General features: G+C 41.0%; 1 protein-coding gene across 6 annotated transcripts in view; it reads right to left on the reverse strand.

Moving 5' to 3' along the window:
- LOC137295672 (uncharacterized) overlaps positions 1-15,224 on the reverse strand; it is a 28,436-nt gene extending 13,212 nt beyond the window's left edge. For 3 of the 6 annotated variants that reach the window (XM_067827146.1, XM_067827143.1, XM_067827142.1), the window contains exons 1-6: positions 14,454-15,222; positions 4,789-4,845; positions 4,248-4,399; positions 3,461-3,686; positions 2,760-2,870; positions 626-700 (exon numbers count right to left, since the gene is read on the reverse strand). In XM_067827146.1, coding sequence (XP_067683247.1) covers positions 626-700; positions 2,760-2,870; positions 3,461-3,686; positions 4,248-4,399; positions 4,789-4,845; positions 14,454-14,514 — 682 coding nt within the window. In that variant the 5' untranslated portion in view covers positions 14,515-15,222. Of the gene's footprint in view, positions 1-625; positions 701-2,759; positions 2,871-3,460; positions 3,687-4,247; positions 4,400-4,788; positions 4,846-14,453 lie in introns of all 6 variants that reach the window. The other 3 variants (XM_067827147.1, XM_067827144.1, XM_067827145.1) reach the window with 2 other exon arrangements.
- Positions 15,225-16,850: the final 1,626 nt, after the last annotated feature.

Consider the following 16,850-nt stretch of genomic DNA (forward strand, 5'->3'; position numbering starts at 1 on the left):
CTGTGACACGATTATAAACAGAGGATATTACGAATGTACCAAAATGGTAAGGGTTATTCCGAGGAAACCATTTAATTCTTTACCACGGCAGAGCTCTCCGTGTCTAGTTTTATCGGAGAAACAGTTGATGCCAAACACGCACGCATACTTCGTTTCACTCATAAAATTCTTGTTTTTGAAGTACGAACAGAACAGTAGCTTTAACTATATACAGTAGGGCCATATTTGTTTATGTTTCTATTTATACCATCTGCAAGAGAAAATCTGCGAGAGAAACCGCAGCCATCAAAGAATTGTTTCGAAAGAATGAAGCGCGATGCCTGACGCCATATTGTTTGTCAACCCGGATTGTATAAATACCCGTTTGAAACATCTGTTATGTCTAAAAGTTCATTCATAGGATCGATGCCAGAGCAAACGCTTTGTGATATTCCAAAGGTTTTTTTTCTATGTTCCGTTTATTCTTTTCTAAATGTCCTTATTCATTAAAAATAACCCACTAATATGTATGAGTACTACTTTGTGTCTTCGTTTACGAGCGTTTTCTCATCTAAAACGTCCCAGCAGACCAAAAACCAATTTTTGACGAAGCAGTAGACTAGTATTTGGATGACGTCACCCTCACCCAAACATTCCTCGTAGGACATACACCTTGGCGCCCCCCTCGTGCACCAGACCATGCCTTCATTGCACCATTTGCCTGTAAATAGAACTTCACTGCATAAAAACACACCCCAAGAACGCCTGGCATTAGTCAAACCCGTCAGCGTTTAGAACGAGTGAGCTCAAGTCACATTAAACACATCCTCGATTTTCCATACTCTATGGAATTCCCTCAGTCGGATCATCGGAATCACATTTAACACCTATCGCAAGTGTCACCTATCGTACCGTAGTTCCTGCAATAATTACTTGAAATAGGGATCGGTAATTCTTGACATCGTGTTCTAATATTTCAACGTTGATAACGTTGTGTTGCCTGCCTGCTAGTCTGTTGTTTCACGCTCCACTCCAAGGCATTTTAACTATTTGACGGCAGTCTGTTAACGATCGAATATGAACCAGTGATTGATATTATGAGCAAAGATACTCCGCCGAGGACGCAATAAACTACGTTGCCCAACCTGACGCTCCGATCTATTACGTCGTCTTTTCACCCGTGACGATACGGGTTAAAAAATGTCCTTTAGCAACCCATGTTTACCTACAAGGCAACAAACTTTACTGGGTTGATTTGGCTCTCATTTGTGTAGGTCATTTGTGTACTGACTCTTGATGTCAGTCACTACATTATGTGTAATGTAACTAATGTGTGTTACTGAGCGCGGCGTTTCACCAAACAATAATGAAAAAAACACCTTCCAACAACACTCCAGGATAAAAAAAATAAAAAGATTTAAATTATAATACTAGTTGACTACTTTTTACATTTTGGCCACACACAAGATGCCTAAAATTTCTGGTGTCTGCAAAATCACCATCAACATTAGTTTGAAAGTGGTCAAGGTTAGTGTCGTTTTCACCTTGAAACTGAGGTCAAGGTCACCCAAATCATCTGATGTCTGTGTAATCCCCAAGTGTAGGTTTTCACCAAATTTGAAGACCTTGGGTACAGAAGTGCATGAGATGTCAGGTTAAGAAGAGTTTGAAAAGCGGTCAAAGTGTCGTGGCGACCTTGAAAATAAGGCCAAGGTCGCCTACATCTACTCGTCTCTGCATAATCCCCGAATGTTTGCTGTCACCAAATTTGAACACATTAGATAAAACAGTCCATGAGATGTCGCGTTAACAAGAGTTTGAAAAGTGGTCAAAGAGTCGTGGTGACCTTAGAGATAAGGTGAAGGCCACCCAAATCAACTAGTGTCTGCGTAATCCCCCAGTGTGTAGTCTGTAACCGACTCTGAAGACATCGAGTGGATGGACACTGCTGAATACATAGTCCATCTGTTCCGCGTTGCGGCGGACAAAAACACAGAAAAAACACAAAAAAACAAACAGAGCAAAATCTTTTCCCAAGACGTGTAATGTGTGAATTGTCTATTCTACTCCAGGGGTGCACAACCCAGGGAAAACAGTGAAGTTTATAGCAGGAACAACTATAACAGCAAAGTTCGTGACTTCTGTGGCTATTGCTACAGAACAGATATAGTTATACAATACATATGCCATTAACCAGTCAAGGATATAGGAACAGGAAAAAGAGAAACAGGAAAGAATAGAAAATAGATGAAACATGTTTATAAACGTTAGGGACGAACTATTAAATATTCTGGTAGGGAAGGCGAGGAAAGGAATCGGGGTGAATTTGAAGTAGGGTGAATTTAATTATATGTTCATATACATATATGGTATTATTTTGATTTCATTTATTTTTTTTACCTATTCATTAAATCATTTAAAGATTTGGCTTTTATTAATTTTTATTTGTTTATTTTCATTTTCTTTTTTGCAGGGATGGACTGGATGGGTGTGGAGTGTATTGCCTATTCTCCTCCCCACCATGTCAAATAGTTGGTCGGTTTTTAAAAATACTTTTTCTTTTAACATAATATTCGAATATCCTGTATATTTCGACAGTACCATGTGTGAGGCTTCTGGTTGGAATCCTCGAGAGAAGAAGTTGGTGTATTGCTCAGGATTCTACAAGCATGTTAACAATGTTTCTATATCCAACTCGTGGATTTCGATATTTCGAATGGTTTGATTACAAGTAACAGGCACTAAAACCACGTCTTGTAGAAGGGAAGCATGGGACTCACGGTTATGGAAATCTTGAGTAGTCATCGTCGACGACGATGACGTGGTGCTTTGAGGGGAGACGTCTTCTCCATACTTCACGAGAACATTCGAGGGAATTTTCTCTTCAGGATCTGAAACGATCAACATCGATGACCTTCACCTTCGCTATTAACAGTATGTTACTTAAAAAAACATTGTGTCGTGTGTTAGAACTCGCAGCGATGGGAGGAGCATGGGGGAGTTGTTTAACTTTTGTGAAAAACAGAAATAGAAAATATGCAACACGAGAGCTTCTTTCCCGCCTTTCGAGGTTTGGAATTTCAAAACAAGAATTAAAGAGCTTCAACACACGAGAGATACCGAGCTTTCGAGTTTTCCATAGAAAATGGATGATTTTAAGATATACTGTGGACTTGTCATCACTCGACATCAAGGTAATGCTTTTAAAGTTTATTTGTTGTTCAACGCCGGGATCAGCAATATAACAGCTAAATGGAGGGGGTCTGTAAATAATTGGATCTGGACCAGACAATGAAGTGATCAACAGCATGAAGTTCGATCTACACAAATGGGATGTCCTGACGAGTATCAACAGTCAAGAGCCTGACTACCCCATTCCGTAGGTCGTCCCTAACGACAAGCATCGGTTGCTGAAGACCAATTCTAACGGGTGCATGTTTTCAAGTATTGTAGCTGTGAAGCGGTGACCTTATTGTCTTACGTTCAACGCAGTAGGCCACGTCACAGCGATCTGGCTTCTGAAGCTGGTACGCCAAAAAGCTGCTACAGTTTCGTATTCTCGCTGGTTGTCGGAGAACGCAGCAGTCGAACTTGCCGAGGACGTCGTAGGCCCCGCAGGACCACGCCTGTACTTCCTCCCCAACACCAGGGAGGGACTGGTCACCAAGGTCAATCCTCAAGGACACATCACCTCCACAGGCGCCAGGCTGAAACAGTCATTTATGTCAAATTTTGTCAAATAATAATTTCACTTCCGATGTCGGGTATAGCGCAGAAGGTGATCTTACTACAGGAAACTTCAAAAAATCCAACTTTAACCAAGTCTGAGGATTTGACAAGTAAACTACCTGTTGTTTTCTCCATATGTATGTTTAAGCGAGATATGGCTGAGCGAGAGCACAAACAAAAGGTCACGCTCCATAAAGCGATTGAAAGAGCAACAACAATCTTAATAGTAGGGTGGTCCATCAGGGTAGTGGTGAAAGCGGTTAAAGACCCGGGTTCGATTCTCCACATGGCTACAATGTGTGAAGTATATTTCTGGTGTTCATAGCTGCGATCTTGATGGAATATTGCTTAGAGCGGCGTAAAACCATACTCAGTCACTCACTCACTCGTAAGAGCATGTTAAAGCTTAGGTGTTACATCGCTCTGTAGAACGGATCATAAGACAAACCCATCAAAAGATAAATTCCGACTGTTTTGCACGAATATATGGATTCTTAAAACAGAAACTGTTATGAAAAATAAAGGGCAAATCTTCTCACCCTGATGCAGACAGTGGGCAACGTGGCGGCCACGTTGTTGACGGTGAACTTATACCAGCCGGTGTTGAGGTTGTCGTCGCATCTGCCGGTGGTGAGGTCGCTGCTGACGACTCTGTCAGCTGAGGCAATCTCATGGCTGGATGAGCAGGGATCTACCAACATAGACAGTTCACAAATAAGAAGGGCAGTGGAGTGAGGCATCGCTATTTGATATGTAGAGTTATGTCCCTTAGCTGTGACAGAAATCTCTAATTTTATACATTTTGTAATATCTGTATGTATATATTGTCATTAATTTAATAAACGATGAACGCAGCTGCTCACATGTGTCACATTTGCCCATGCTTTTCAATTCGATGCATGATCCTCGTGCAATTCATCTGCCTGAAGTTTGCAATTGGTTCCCCCAAGTTAGTGGAGAAATTCATCTTCGATGTAACAATATATACCTGCATAATATATAGCGAGTGCTTTAGGTTTGTCTGAACTTTTAATGGGCTGTACATGTATATATAGATACATCTCACAATGATGGACTGACCTGACTGTGTTGAGTCAAAGGGGCTTAATGTTGTCGTGTCCAAAAGTTCCCCATGCACTGAAACAAATATGAAGCGACTGTAAAATATGGCAGTAACGACGGCACTGAAGCTATTTGTTCGTTGTGATGGATGTCGATATAAAACTAAATATAGTAGAGCTAACTTTAAGCGAAAATGCCAAAAGATATTGAAAGAAATTAACATATTTCACGTCAGTGGCTTGTGGCGACATGCATATGCATGAGTTACTAACACAACGGCGTCCTGAACATAATGTGTGTACGATTTAAAAACTTTTTCATACCAGTAATCATTAATATTTTTCTCATCTCGATATTTCAGATTATCGATCATTTTAGCCAGTCCAAGTTGTTTAACGCCGCACACATATGGCACCGGTCTGTAAATAATCGACTCTGGACCAGACAATCCAGTGATCAACAAGATGGCACCGAATGTACACAATAAGGTCACGGTGTGTGAACCAAGTCAGCAAGTCTGACTACCCGATCCCGTTAGCCGCATCTTACGACAAGCATGGGTTGGTGAAGGTCAGTTCTGACTGGATCTTCGCAGATGTGTTGCCGAGGAAGTTTACTGTTACCATTGATTTCCTCAACAGTTTCAGTGGTGTGAATTAACGCCCTGTTTGGCAGATCAACAATTGCGTAGTTTCAAGCTCATGTAGTGTCATCACAAGGAAGCTGTAGTTCAGCAAGAACAGTGGACGCCTTAACTTTCAATGTTTTGTTTAATTTCGTCATGTGCATCCTTGTTATGATTTAGGATTAAAATGTAACGCCTCATCGCACTTGTGTCAAGCCAGATAGCCACATGAATTGGTTTGCATGCATACACAAATTTGTTGACGTTTTAACATTAACGATGCTACTTACAAGTATTAAACAAGAGCCATTAGCCACCAGTAACAAATTATTAATAAAATGTATATATGAAAATGTTTATAAGAAATATCCTTTAAAAAACCAACAACTTGACTTCAAAACTGTATACATGTAAGCCAATTCTTGTGGCTATCTGGCTTGAACCAAATCCGATGAGGCGTAAAACTCACCTATTCCTACTGAAACATATCGCCTGATCCCAAGGTGGATAAGCAAGCGTCATGTTAACCAATATAAGTATCAGGGCAGTTCTGTAGCCTAGTGATTAAAGTGTTCGCTTGTCAAACCGAAGACCCGGGTTTGATTCCCCTCAGCCTATTTCTAGTGTCCCCCGCGTAAAATATTACTTACTCACTAATATAAATATTGCACTGCATAAATATAGCGTTGAATACAAACAATACACTATGATTATTGTTATCCTAACAATTGTATAGCGCCAATATTCAGCTCAACTGCTGACAGGCACTTCGATTTTCCCTCGATCATTGGATGTCAAACTTAAACGGCACATGGTATTATCCCGGGGATTATACAACGAACTCAAACGCTCACTGACCATAGTTCGCGATGGCAGAAGTTTGTTATAAAACTACGGCACATGGTATTATCAATCTCAACTTCCCGGGGATTATACAACGAACTCAAACGCTCACTGACCATAGTTCGCGATGGCAGAAGTTTGTTATAAAACTACGGCACATGGTATTATCAATCTCAACTTCCCGGGGATTATACAACGAACTCAAACGCTCACTGACCATAGTTCGCGATGGCAGAAGTTTGTTATAAAACTACGGCACATGGTATTATCAATCTCAACTTCCCGGGGATTATACAACGAACTCAAGCGCTCACTGACCATAGTTCGCTATGGCAGAAGTTTGTTATAAAACTACGGCACATGGTATTATCAATCTCAACTTCCCGGGGATTATACAACGAACTCAAACGCTCACTGACCATAGTTCCCTATGGCAGAAGTTTGTGATACGTCATTTGACTACAAGTCGCAGAGAAAAAGTTCGTAGAGTCCGTGTTATACTTTCATATTTCCCAATACGGTCAATTTATTTTGATACCAAGGCACTTGAAACTATGAACTTCAATACACTTTAATTTGTTAATTGGAGTGCACTTATCTCGACAGTAAACAGAGCCGCTCCCACTATAATGGATTGTTTGGAAACAACTCTGACAGACAGGAGGTTCCCACACGTGGAGTCAGAGGTCAAAGGAGGTCAACCTGAACATGTTTGTTTTTCCCCGATTCCACCTCTGTTGACGTTTAAACAATACCATCCCTAGCAAGCTGTCAAATATGGCATCATCGGTTATGACATCAGAGCCACGTGATCTGGGGCACTAATGAATCACAGATCCACAACCATGACTGGAAATATGTCAGTACTGTCAAGTGTGGTCTTATGTCGCTTTAGCAATATCCCATCAATATTACGGCGAGGAATAGTCTTCACATGTAATCAGGTCGGGAATCGAACCCGAGTATTCAGCTTGACGAGCGAACGCTTTAACAACTAGGCTATCCCACCGCCCCATTAATGTCAGAACTCGGGGGTTTATTTTCCTAATACATTAAACAACTGTTTAAACGAATTCAAATGGATCACTTACTGTACTTCCTTACAGCCTTAGTCCGCTACACTCACTTCGACTAAAGCATACAGCACACGGTCGGAATCGATAAAAGACCCCAGTTCATCATATCCGTCGGTTCGATATATACGTGTTCTTTATAAAAGTAGCTGACTATACTCGAACAACGGTTTTGCGAAAATCAAATGATTGCGTTTTCGGGATCTTCCGACTGCGGTTGTGAACAATTTCTGGAATTTCGCAGTGAGTAAATAAAAATATAACTATTTGATTTTCAAATGGATACATCAATACCCTTTATTTTGAAGAATCATATAAGAAGACAGTAGGTTCTGGCACTAAGCTCAATTTGTAATTCCGGATGTCTCGAACATCTGTCAAGTCGAAGGTGGTCTGTGACTTTGGTCCTTATTCTTATCATGTTGATCATAATTTCCTCTTTTACAGTGTGATCAACAACGCCTACAGCACTGTCAGAACATGATATTACTTATATTTTCTAATTCACATGAATTTGTATAAATATTATAAATGAAACGAGTGGTGGTCACCCTGACTGATGTAGAATCGCTCTGTCAGTTGCTGGTTCGCTACGTTTATTCAAGACGATTCGGAGCGTTGGGGTAGCCAAATGGCTGAAGTGTTCGCTCGTCACGCCGAAGACCCGAGTTCAGTTTTCCCCCTGGGAACAGTATGCGAAGCTGATGTCTGCTGTCCACCGCCGTGATATTGCTGGAATTTTGCTGAAAGCGGCGTAAAACTGCATGTGCATCGATACTTTCTTTCCATGACTGCGGAATACCAAGGATCTTCCAGTTAATAATATACAATTAAATATTACAATTTGCACGGACTGCACGTGCAAACACGCATTTCGACGTCACGCCTCCGTAGTCTATCTATTGCTGCCATACAAGCCGCACTTCCGGGTCACGCCCAGATCGAGCTTGCATACTGTAGACCTCCTATTTCCCTTCCCACGTCGACCGCTAGCTCTAATTTGAGCAACAATATCATCGTTAGGCTTTGAAAACGGAGACGACGCGGGGAGACGGCTTGTATTGAGACTAAGATTAGAATAGCAATGCAACAACACTTCTACTGCAGGCGGATATTCTCGCCTTGACTCCTTTGCTATAATAATGGACTTACAAGATATCGTATGAGAACTGTGTGTAATGATTTTATTCTTCGAGTGTGGTATGGTGTTTTTAACAAGTCATCAGAAGATGACATACCCCCACCCCCCACCCCCCGGCCCCCACATATTTGAAAGGACAAATCATCTGACAGTTACTTGATATTTTCTTAGATTACGTTTGAATCGTTTCCATGGAAGTCACGAAAAATATAAATGCCATATATCTGTAAACAGCAAAAGACACCACTTCAAGATCCGTCTCATATATCTGCCAAGATCTGTTGAAAGATATCAAATGGTTTTCGAGTTGTACTCTGGAAACGAAGCCCATCCCTCCATTTTGAGACTATAAAAATGTCAAAACATTATAGCAAATGGCACCACCTTGTGGTCTGCTTTTGCTGTAAGATATTGAATAGTTTTCGAGTTGTGCTCCGGAAACAAAACCCATCCCTCAGTTTTGAGACAGAGTCAGAATCGTTTCCATTGAAACTGGGAAAAATCACAAAACTCTGTAAATAGCTAAGGGCACCACTATAGGGTCTCCCCTACATATCTACCAAGTTTTGCAGAAGGATATTTAAAAGTTTTTGAGTTATGCTCCGGAAACGAAGCCCATCCCTCCATTTTGAAAGTCCGAAACGTTTCCATGGAAACCCCGAAAATTATAAATCATAAAAATCTGTAAATAGCAAAAGGCACCACTTTGTGGGTCTGACACATATATCTACCAAGTTTATAGGAATGTAAATATTAGATATTAGGAATTTTTTGAGATGTGCTACGGAAACGAAACACACCTCTCACTCTTGAGACAAAGTCAAAATCGTTTCCATAGAAACCGAGAAACTAAGAAATCACAAAAACCTGTAATTTGCAAAAGGCACCATTTTAGCTTCTGATTGGTATATCTACCAAGTTTTTGCAGAAAAATAACGAACGGAATTTGAGTTCTGTTCCGGAAACGAAGCCCCTCCCTCCATTTTGAGAAACAGTCCGAAACGTTTCTATTCAAACCGAGTAATTAATGTATCACAAAAGCCTGTAAGCACTAAAAGGCGCCACTTTAGGTTATGACTAATGTATGTAACAAGTTTTGCAGAAAAATATTGAACGCGTTTTCAGTCCTGCTCCGGAAATGAAGCCCATCCCTCCATTTTGACTATCAAATTTGAGACTAGGTCCGAAACATTTCCACTGAAACCGTCAAAATAAATAATCACAAAAACCCTGTAAATACCAAAAGGCACCACTTTGAGGTCTGCTACACATATCTACCAAGTTTTGAAGAAAAATAAAGAACGGTTTTCGAGTTCTGTTCCGGAAACGAAGCCCATCCCTCCATTTTGAGACTAAGTCCGAAACATTTCGATGGAAACAGAGAAAATGATAAATCACAAAAACCTGTACATAGCAAAAGGCACCATTTTGGGGTCTGCCACACACATCTACCAACATTTACTGACAGATATTACAAAGTTTTTGAGATGTGCACCGGAAACGAAACACCTCTCACTTTTGAGACTATGCCCGAAACGTTTCCATGGAAACCGAGAAAATAGTAAATCACAAAAACTTGTAAATAGCAAAAGGCACCACTTTAAGTTCTGATTGATATATCTACTAAGTTTTGCAGAAAAATATCGAACGGTTTTGGAATTCTGCTCCGGAAACGAAGCCTGCCCCACCATTAGACTAACACCGACATGTTTCATGGAAAAAAATAAAAACTGTGTAAATAGCAAAAGGCACAACTATAGGTTGAGATTATTATGTTAGTTTAGTATTAAAATATGGAACGGATTCTGAGTTATGCTCTGGAAACAAAATGATTATGGACGGACGGACGGACGGACGAGGCGTCGACTATATTAACCGCATAACATTCCCGGGGGATAAAAAGTCAACACGTACTCCTAAGAATTAATATTTTAAGAATTCATAAGTTACGGTATATCAAAGATACTTTACATGTATTTCTATTTAACCTAACAAATAATTAATGCTGAAAGCAATGGTTAAATGGTAAGAAAACTCTTTTAAAAAGCGGCATCTGAGGACAGTACTGCGACTCATAAATTGTCAACAGATGGCGGATCTGTTTACAAATATATTTCGTTTGGACATCACGTTGGTCACAAGATCAGGATATGCTCCGATCTGCTTCAAACAGAACTCCTTGATATATCCGTATGAAGTCTGCAATGCTTTCCCGCCCAAATCTACTAATACAAATATGTACTCCTGCTGGAAAATGCTCGTGATTATACTTCTATATTTAAACTAAACGTCACAAGGAACGATGTTTTATTTCATGGGGTGGAGACCTTTTAAAAGTAAATTGTTCCCAATAATACTGGGAAGCATACTGTTTTCAGGAAAACTGAAATTATTCCCTGTCTATATGCGATATTGTGAAAAAAACGTGTAGTGAAAAAAGTACGGTTTCTTCATGCAGAGACTGAAAATATAATAATACTAGTAATTATAATAATAAACCAGGTGCAGTTATTCACCAAGTCTGTTCAGAGTCGGTCATTTGTGGAGAGGCTTTCTGAGAAGTCAGTGCATCGTGTGTACGTGCAGTGTGTGGAACAGAACAGCAATCCAACCTCCTGGACGAAGTCGGCTGGTCTCAAATGTGAAACTGAGAACTTTGGTACCTCGTGATTTTCTTTGCTAGGGAACATCCGCGCTCCACTCGCAATCACCTAAATTTGATTTTTAAAGAAAATATTAACATGAAATACAGTGTAATAAAGTCACACCACCAGATTGTCCATCTTGTTGGTGGATGCCCTCCCTTGGCACAAGCAGCATATTTTAAAAGGCATGATGGCATGGATCTCGGCTTCTACTACTGTCTTCACCATACTAGTGGCTTTGGCTCTTAGGTCCACCCATGGTACGACCCTGAACATGGCCAGGGCGTCATGGAAAATTTAAATTAAATTGGTAATTGGTAATTTAAATTTGCAGCCTCGGAAATATTCCAGTCGACAAACCCGATCTTGTCCTTTTTGGGATAAAGCCAATTATTTCATTTATATCATTGAATTTTCTCTCTCTCTTGTCAGGAATGTGATTGGCAAGATTCATGAAAAGCATTCTAAGTATGTCGACCTTGCCTTTGAAATGTCTCGCTTGCATCCCAAGTACACTGTTGTCAGACTCCCCATTGTTCTCCGTGCCCTTGGTTTGGTACCTCCTAATCTCTTGGCGCAGATCAGGAGAGTGCCCGGGTTCTCAGCCGGGAGCACATCCCTTCTGACACTTTAGGTTCAGTGTCTGCGGAAAGTTCTTGGTGGTTCGTCTAGACAGCGTTTCCTGGGAGAAGTCACAGTCACTGTCTAGGCTGCGTGTAGAAGGGGCATGGTCCCTGAGTTGATGATGAGCCTTACAGGCCTGACTGTGCCAGGAGCACCCGAACCCTCTCTGCTGCATTTTCATTTTAATCTGTACAAAGGAGAGCAGTCCCATTCGCTGTCTGGGTTGCGTGGAGAGAGGGCAAGGACTCTGAGCTGATGATGAGTATTACCCTCCTGACTGCCAGGATCACCCAAACCCTCTCTACTGCATACTATTGTTAATTTGTAAAAACATGGAAGACTCAATGGAAAACGAGTCAATGGGAAGCTTTACCGAACAAAAGAGTCTTAAGATTTTTCTTGGAAGAATAATTTGTTTCAGAAAGTTTAATGTGGAGTTGCAAAGAGTTCCATAGGAGTGGAGGAACATGTTGAAAATGTTTCTTTCCCTGGGAAATATACTTTATCAGTTTAAATGAAACCCCTACAACAGCCCAACACCTTGAATAATTCTTGCCTGTGTATGAGTAGATCATCATTATGGGTAAACAATATTTGTTTGTTGCTTAATGCCGTAGTATTCCAGCTAAATGACGGCGGTTTGCAAAAACTCGAATCTGGACCAGATAATCAGGTGACTGATTTCATGAGGATCACTTTACTCAAAAGGAAAAGGATGGCGGCATGCGTCAACCTTGCCTGACCCCTTATATTCCAACAAAATGGCGGCGGTATGTAAATAATCGAGTCTGGACTAGGCAATTCAATGATCAACAGCATGGGCATTGATCTGCGCAATTGGGAACCGATGACATGTGTCAACCAAGTCAGCGTGTCTGATCACCCGATCACGTTAGTAGCCTCTCATGACAAAGTATGGGCTGGTGAAGACCAAACCAAACCCGAATGTTCACATGTTCATTAAAGCAGCATTAACATGCACCAAGCTAGTGCTCTGGCCACCCAGTTCCTTGAGCTGCCTCTTGCAACAAGCATTTACTGAAGACCATTTCACGGATATCCACAGGAAAATGATGAAGTCTAGAAATTAACGAACCGCGTGGTTGCACAGTAGATGCCATTTCACAAAAACGCCCACCGAAATAACACACTCCGCAAATTATTATGCAATTTTCAATGCAATGACAAAATCAGGAAAAGGGGTAGTCTGTCTCTCAGTCACTAAAGCGCAATATTTTCCTATCCACCGCCCAGCCATTTCTGTAGATTTCCTGGGACCAAACGTTAGTATAGAAAATAGGCTACTCTAAGATAAAAGCGAGGAATTCGAACATCATTAAAAAGGTGAATTGAGACGACTGACAAATTTTCATGATTTTTGTTACTCGAATTACCCGAATAAAATCAATCATAGAGGAGAATAACCAGTAAAATATACCAGTTAAAATATGTAGGAGATATTGGATTTACAAGACTGATAAAATGCAAATGATGAAAGAGGAAACAGAGGATGAAGAGAAATTAAGGGGAAATGTGACAATTTATACCATTCCTTTGGAAATGTTTTATCTGTATGGAGATATCTTACTTTTTTCATGTGCATTGGCATTGGCTAGTGGTGTGCTCACAAGATGAAATATCCCCAACGTTTCATACTGGTATATGTTCACTACGCTGGTCATCGCAATAACAGGGATATTTGTCTGGAGGCCTCTGTTTCCTATTCAGTATCACACTCCATGTCGCTGTCTTACACATTATGTTGTTTTACAGATTGAGACGTGTTCCAACCGAACAGGTGAAACCAGAGACCATATAATAGTATATGGTCCCTGGTGAAACTGACAGAAAAAAAGATGAGAAAGTCTGACATTATGCCATTAAGATACAGAGCCCCTTTTCACAAAGCTATCGTAGAGCTACAACTGTCGTAAATCTATGTTACAATATAGGAGACACGACAGTCGCAGCGCTACAACAGCTCTGTGTAACGGAGTCCAGGTTAAAACTGGTCTTCAGTAACCCATGCTTGTCTTAAGAAGCGACTAACTGGATTGGGAGGTCAGGCTGGCTGACTTGGTTGACACTTGTCATCGTATCCCTGTAGATCGATTCGCCAGGTGTTGATCATTGGATTGTCTGTTCCAGTCGCGATTATTTTATGGAATATTGCTGTGTGTGGTGTAAAACAACAAACAAACATAAATCGTGTCATTACCATTGACGGACGCATGAATATACCAATGCCTATATAATTTTCAACCCTTTTGAATTGTGATCAAGCTGCTTTAGCTGTTGTCCATACTCAAAGGCCTCTATGAAACGAACATCACAGGCAAAACACAAAACACTGACGCAAACCAGAAATCGATCTTCGAAGCAGCGTACCGAGGGTTTCGAATATTTGACGCAATTATCTGTTTAATATGAATCAATTTTTCTACACATTTGCTGTAAGAATCAAACAGAGAGAAGACCCTATAACGAGATTCAACAAGACAAGCACGCGGTTTCCACTACACGAGGGAAGCTGTTGCTGGACACCAATCCCGTTAAGCCGCTCAGCGGAAACCGTTAAGAAAAGGAAAGTATTAATGGCTGCGGACGTAACTGTATATTACTGTGCACCGTGAGTTATATAAGTAAAGTGATACACAGTATATATATAACTGTAGCCTGACACCGGTCTTACGTATTCAGAGCAATTGAAATTCTTGCAACCTAACACTTACCAATCTGTAGAACGATAAGCAGAACACCAGTTGACCTCATAGCGTCTCGCAGACGACACATGCAGACGACGCAAATAATTCCAAAGGACACGATGCTCGGGACGTGAATCCAGGTGGGAAACGTCAACGATCCACCCGGTAACTGTTCCAACGAAATAATTTTGAATTGCAAAAGTTTGAGTGGATGTTTAACAGCCTCAGTCCGTCCCGAAGGTGTTCCCAAGAAGACACTCACAAGGAACACAAAGGATCATTAAGCGGGCGTGTTATCTGCTAGATTGTCGTCATCCTCAACAGCGAAAGGGCGACGGTGCACAGTGTCGTGTTACCGGAGCTGCCCAAATTCCTCTGCTTCGTCCAGAGATTGCCGGGAGGGTGTAGGAAGCAGTGGGAGGGGTGGAGGAAGAGGGGGAGGGTCATCTACATCAGGCGTGCACAATTAGTGCTCATAAAACAATATGACGCGTCTGAAGGCTATCTGAACTGTAGGCGGTCCTGGTCGCCTCATGTCATTCCAACAGGCGGCAGCAAGGTGGGCAAGGAATTCCAAACATCCTCATGAGTTAACTTCAATATGGGGTTATTTATGATACCACGCCAGCAGGTATTTCAAAACAATGCTCACATATTTCAAAGTTGTGGATTCAATCCTGCCACTTCATCACAATACTGGAGAGCCTCCAACTGGATTCAAAGCGCTTGATTTGCTCAAGCTAACAGTTTCGTCGGAGAAGACACATGTTTACGAGACTGTAGTTCCTCCTCTCGTCACGTGCGCGGTGTAGAAGCTTCTAGCCGAGCATGTCCGGCAATTAGCAACGTTTGGGCCTGAAACTCCCGCCCTCAGATCGACACAGGTTTACGAAGAACAGGAAGCTTGTAATTTTGAATATCCGCCCTCTTACAAGGCTCTGACGTCACTCCTCCGCCAACCTGATAACTTTAGATTTCATTGCGTTATGACTGCAGAAGACTCTCGTTAACCAGGACCTCCTTATTACGGAAACTTCGCGTTCCGACCGATTACTGGTGGGTCCGCCTCACTCACCTAGAAATACCAGCATGTACTTATGTTAAGTGAGAATATGTTGGTTTGGCTGCACTCCAAGATAAGTCGACCTTAGGCCTCATTTTATGGTATTTATTGTCCCCATCGCCTTTATGCTGGGATATGTTGGTGATTAATAACAGTTTTCTGCAAATGTCGGTAAGGAAGTATGTGCCCGTATGCTAGTATTGTACAGATTAAAAACTGAGCCTCTGAGAGAGAAATAGAGAATATTAATATACAGTTAAAAAGGTAGGGGGTCTTGGATGTACAAGTTTGATACATATAAAATGCAAGTATTGAAACCAAGGAGGAAACAGATAATGAAATTAAATTGAGAGAAATATGACAGTTCATTCCATCCCTTTGAAATGTTTCACCTGTATGGAGATATATTACTTTTTCTCATATGCACTGGCATTGGCTAGAGGTATTCTTTCAAATGGAATATCCCCTTTTCAGTGGTATATGTACTAATATCTTTTGCCTTGCTCATTTATAATTTTGTGTGTGTCAGTGGACACAATTAGTGGTTTGCAATTACGCTAATACCCACACTAATTTGATTTCGCAGTGATTACGATAGGTTTTTTGATTGATACCTTTAAAACATAAGTAACAGAAAACAGGTGTTTATTTAATGTAACCAACATAAAAAGTTAACTGCATGTGAATATCATCTAAACAGTAAATTGTGTCCCTTTTTGTGACAGGATCCTCTAATCATGGGTTCTAATCCTGTACCCATTACAAAATATTTCCCTGCTGAAAGGCAACTCACTCACACACTCACTCTCTAACTCACTCAAACACACACCCATCCACCCACTCATTCACGTGTTCGAAAGATGTCAACGTCGGTGAGTCTGATGGAAGGCGTCTAATGGACGGGTTTATCTTTCATTATTTCACATACAAAAAGGTAAATCAGCAGTATTATGTCACTAGTGTTGGGTCACGTTAAACTCTCGTTCAAAATAATAGCTAAGCTTAAAGCCAACAGTAGCATGAGCGATAAGTTTCAGGGCAGACTGGTCGCCGTCTCGTTTGTTTCTGTGACAGCAACAGCCAACACCATATTTGTATCCAAACATTTTTGTTTTCTTTTCAAAGTTGTGTGTATTGGGGAAAAAAATATAAAAAAATAAACCCAAGGTCACAGCGCGCTTCTCCTCGTGTCAGGAGCAACGGACATACCATGGTGTTAACAGTCGGGACTGTCTATCAAGTTGCACAGTATGTCGTTTCGCGACACAGTTCACAGTTAACCGTCGTTTCGCGATATAATACATGTAGATAAGTCTGAACTCCCTGGGTTTATTTTTCTGATGATCCGGACTCTTGACTCC

Source organism: Haliotis asinina, chromosome 9 (genome assembly GCF_037392515.1).
Source record: "Haliotis asinina isolate JCU_RB_2024 chromosome 9, JCU_Hal_asi_v2, whole genome shotgun sequence".
Classification (NCBI taxonomy): Eukaryota; Metazoa; Mollusca; class Gastropoda; order Lepetellida; family Haliotidae; genus Haliotis; species Haliotis asinina.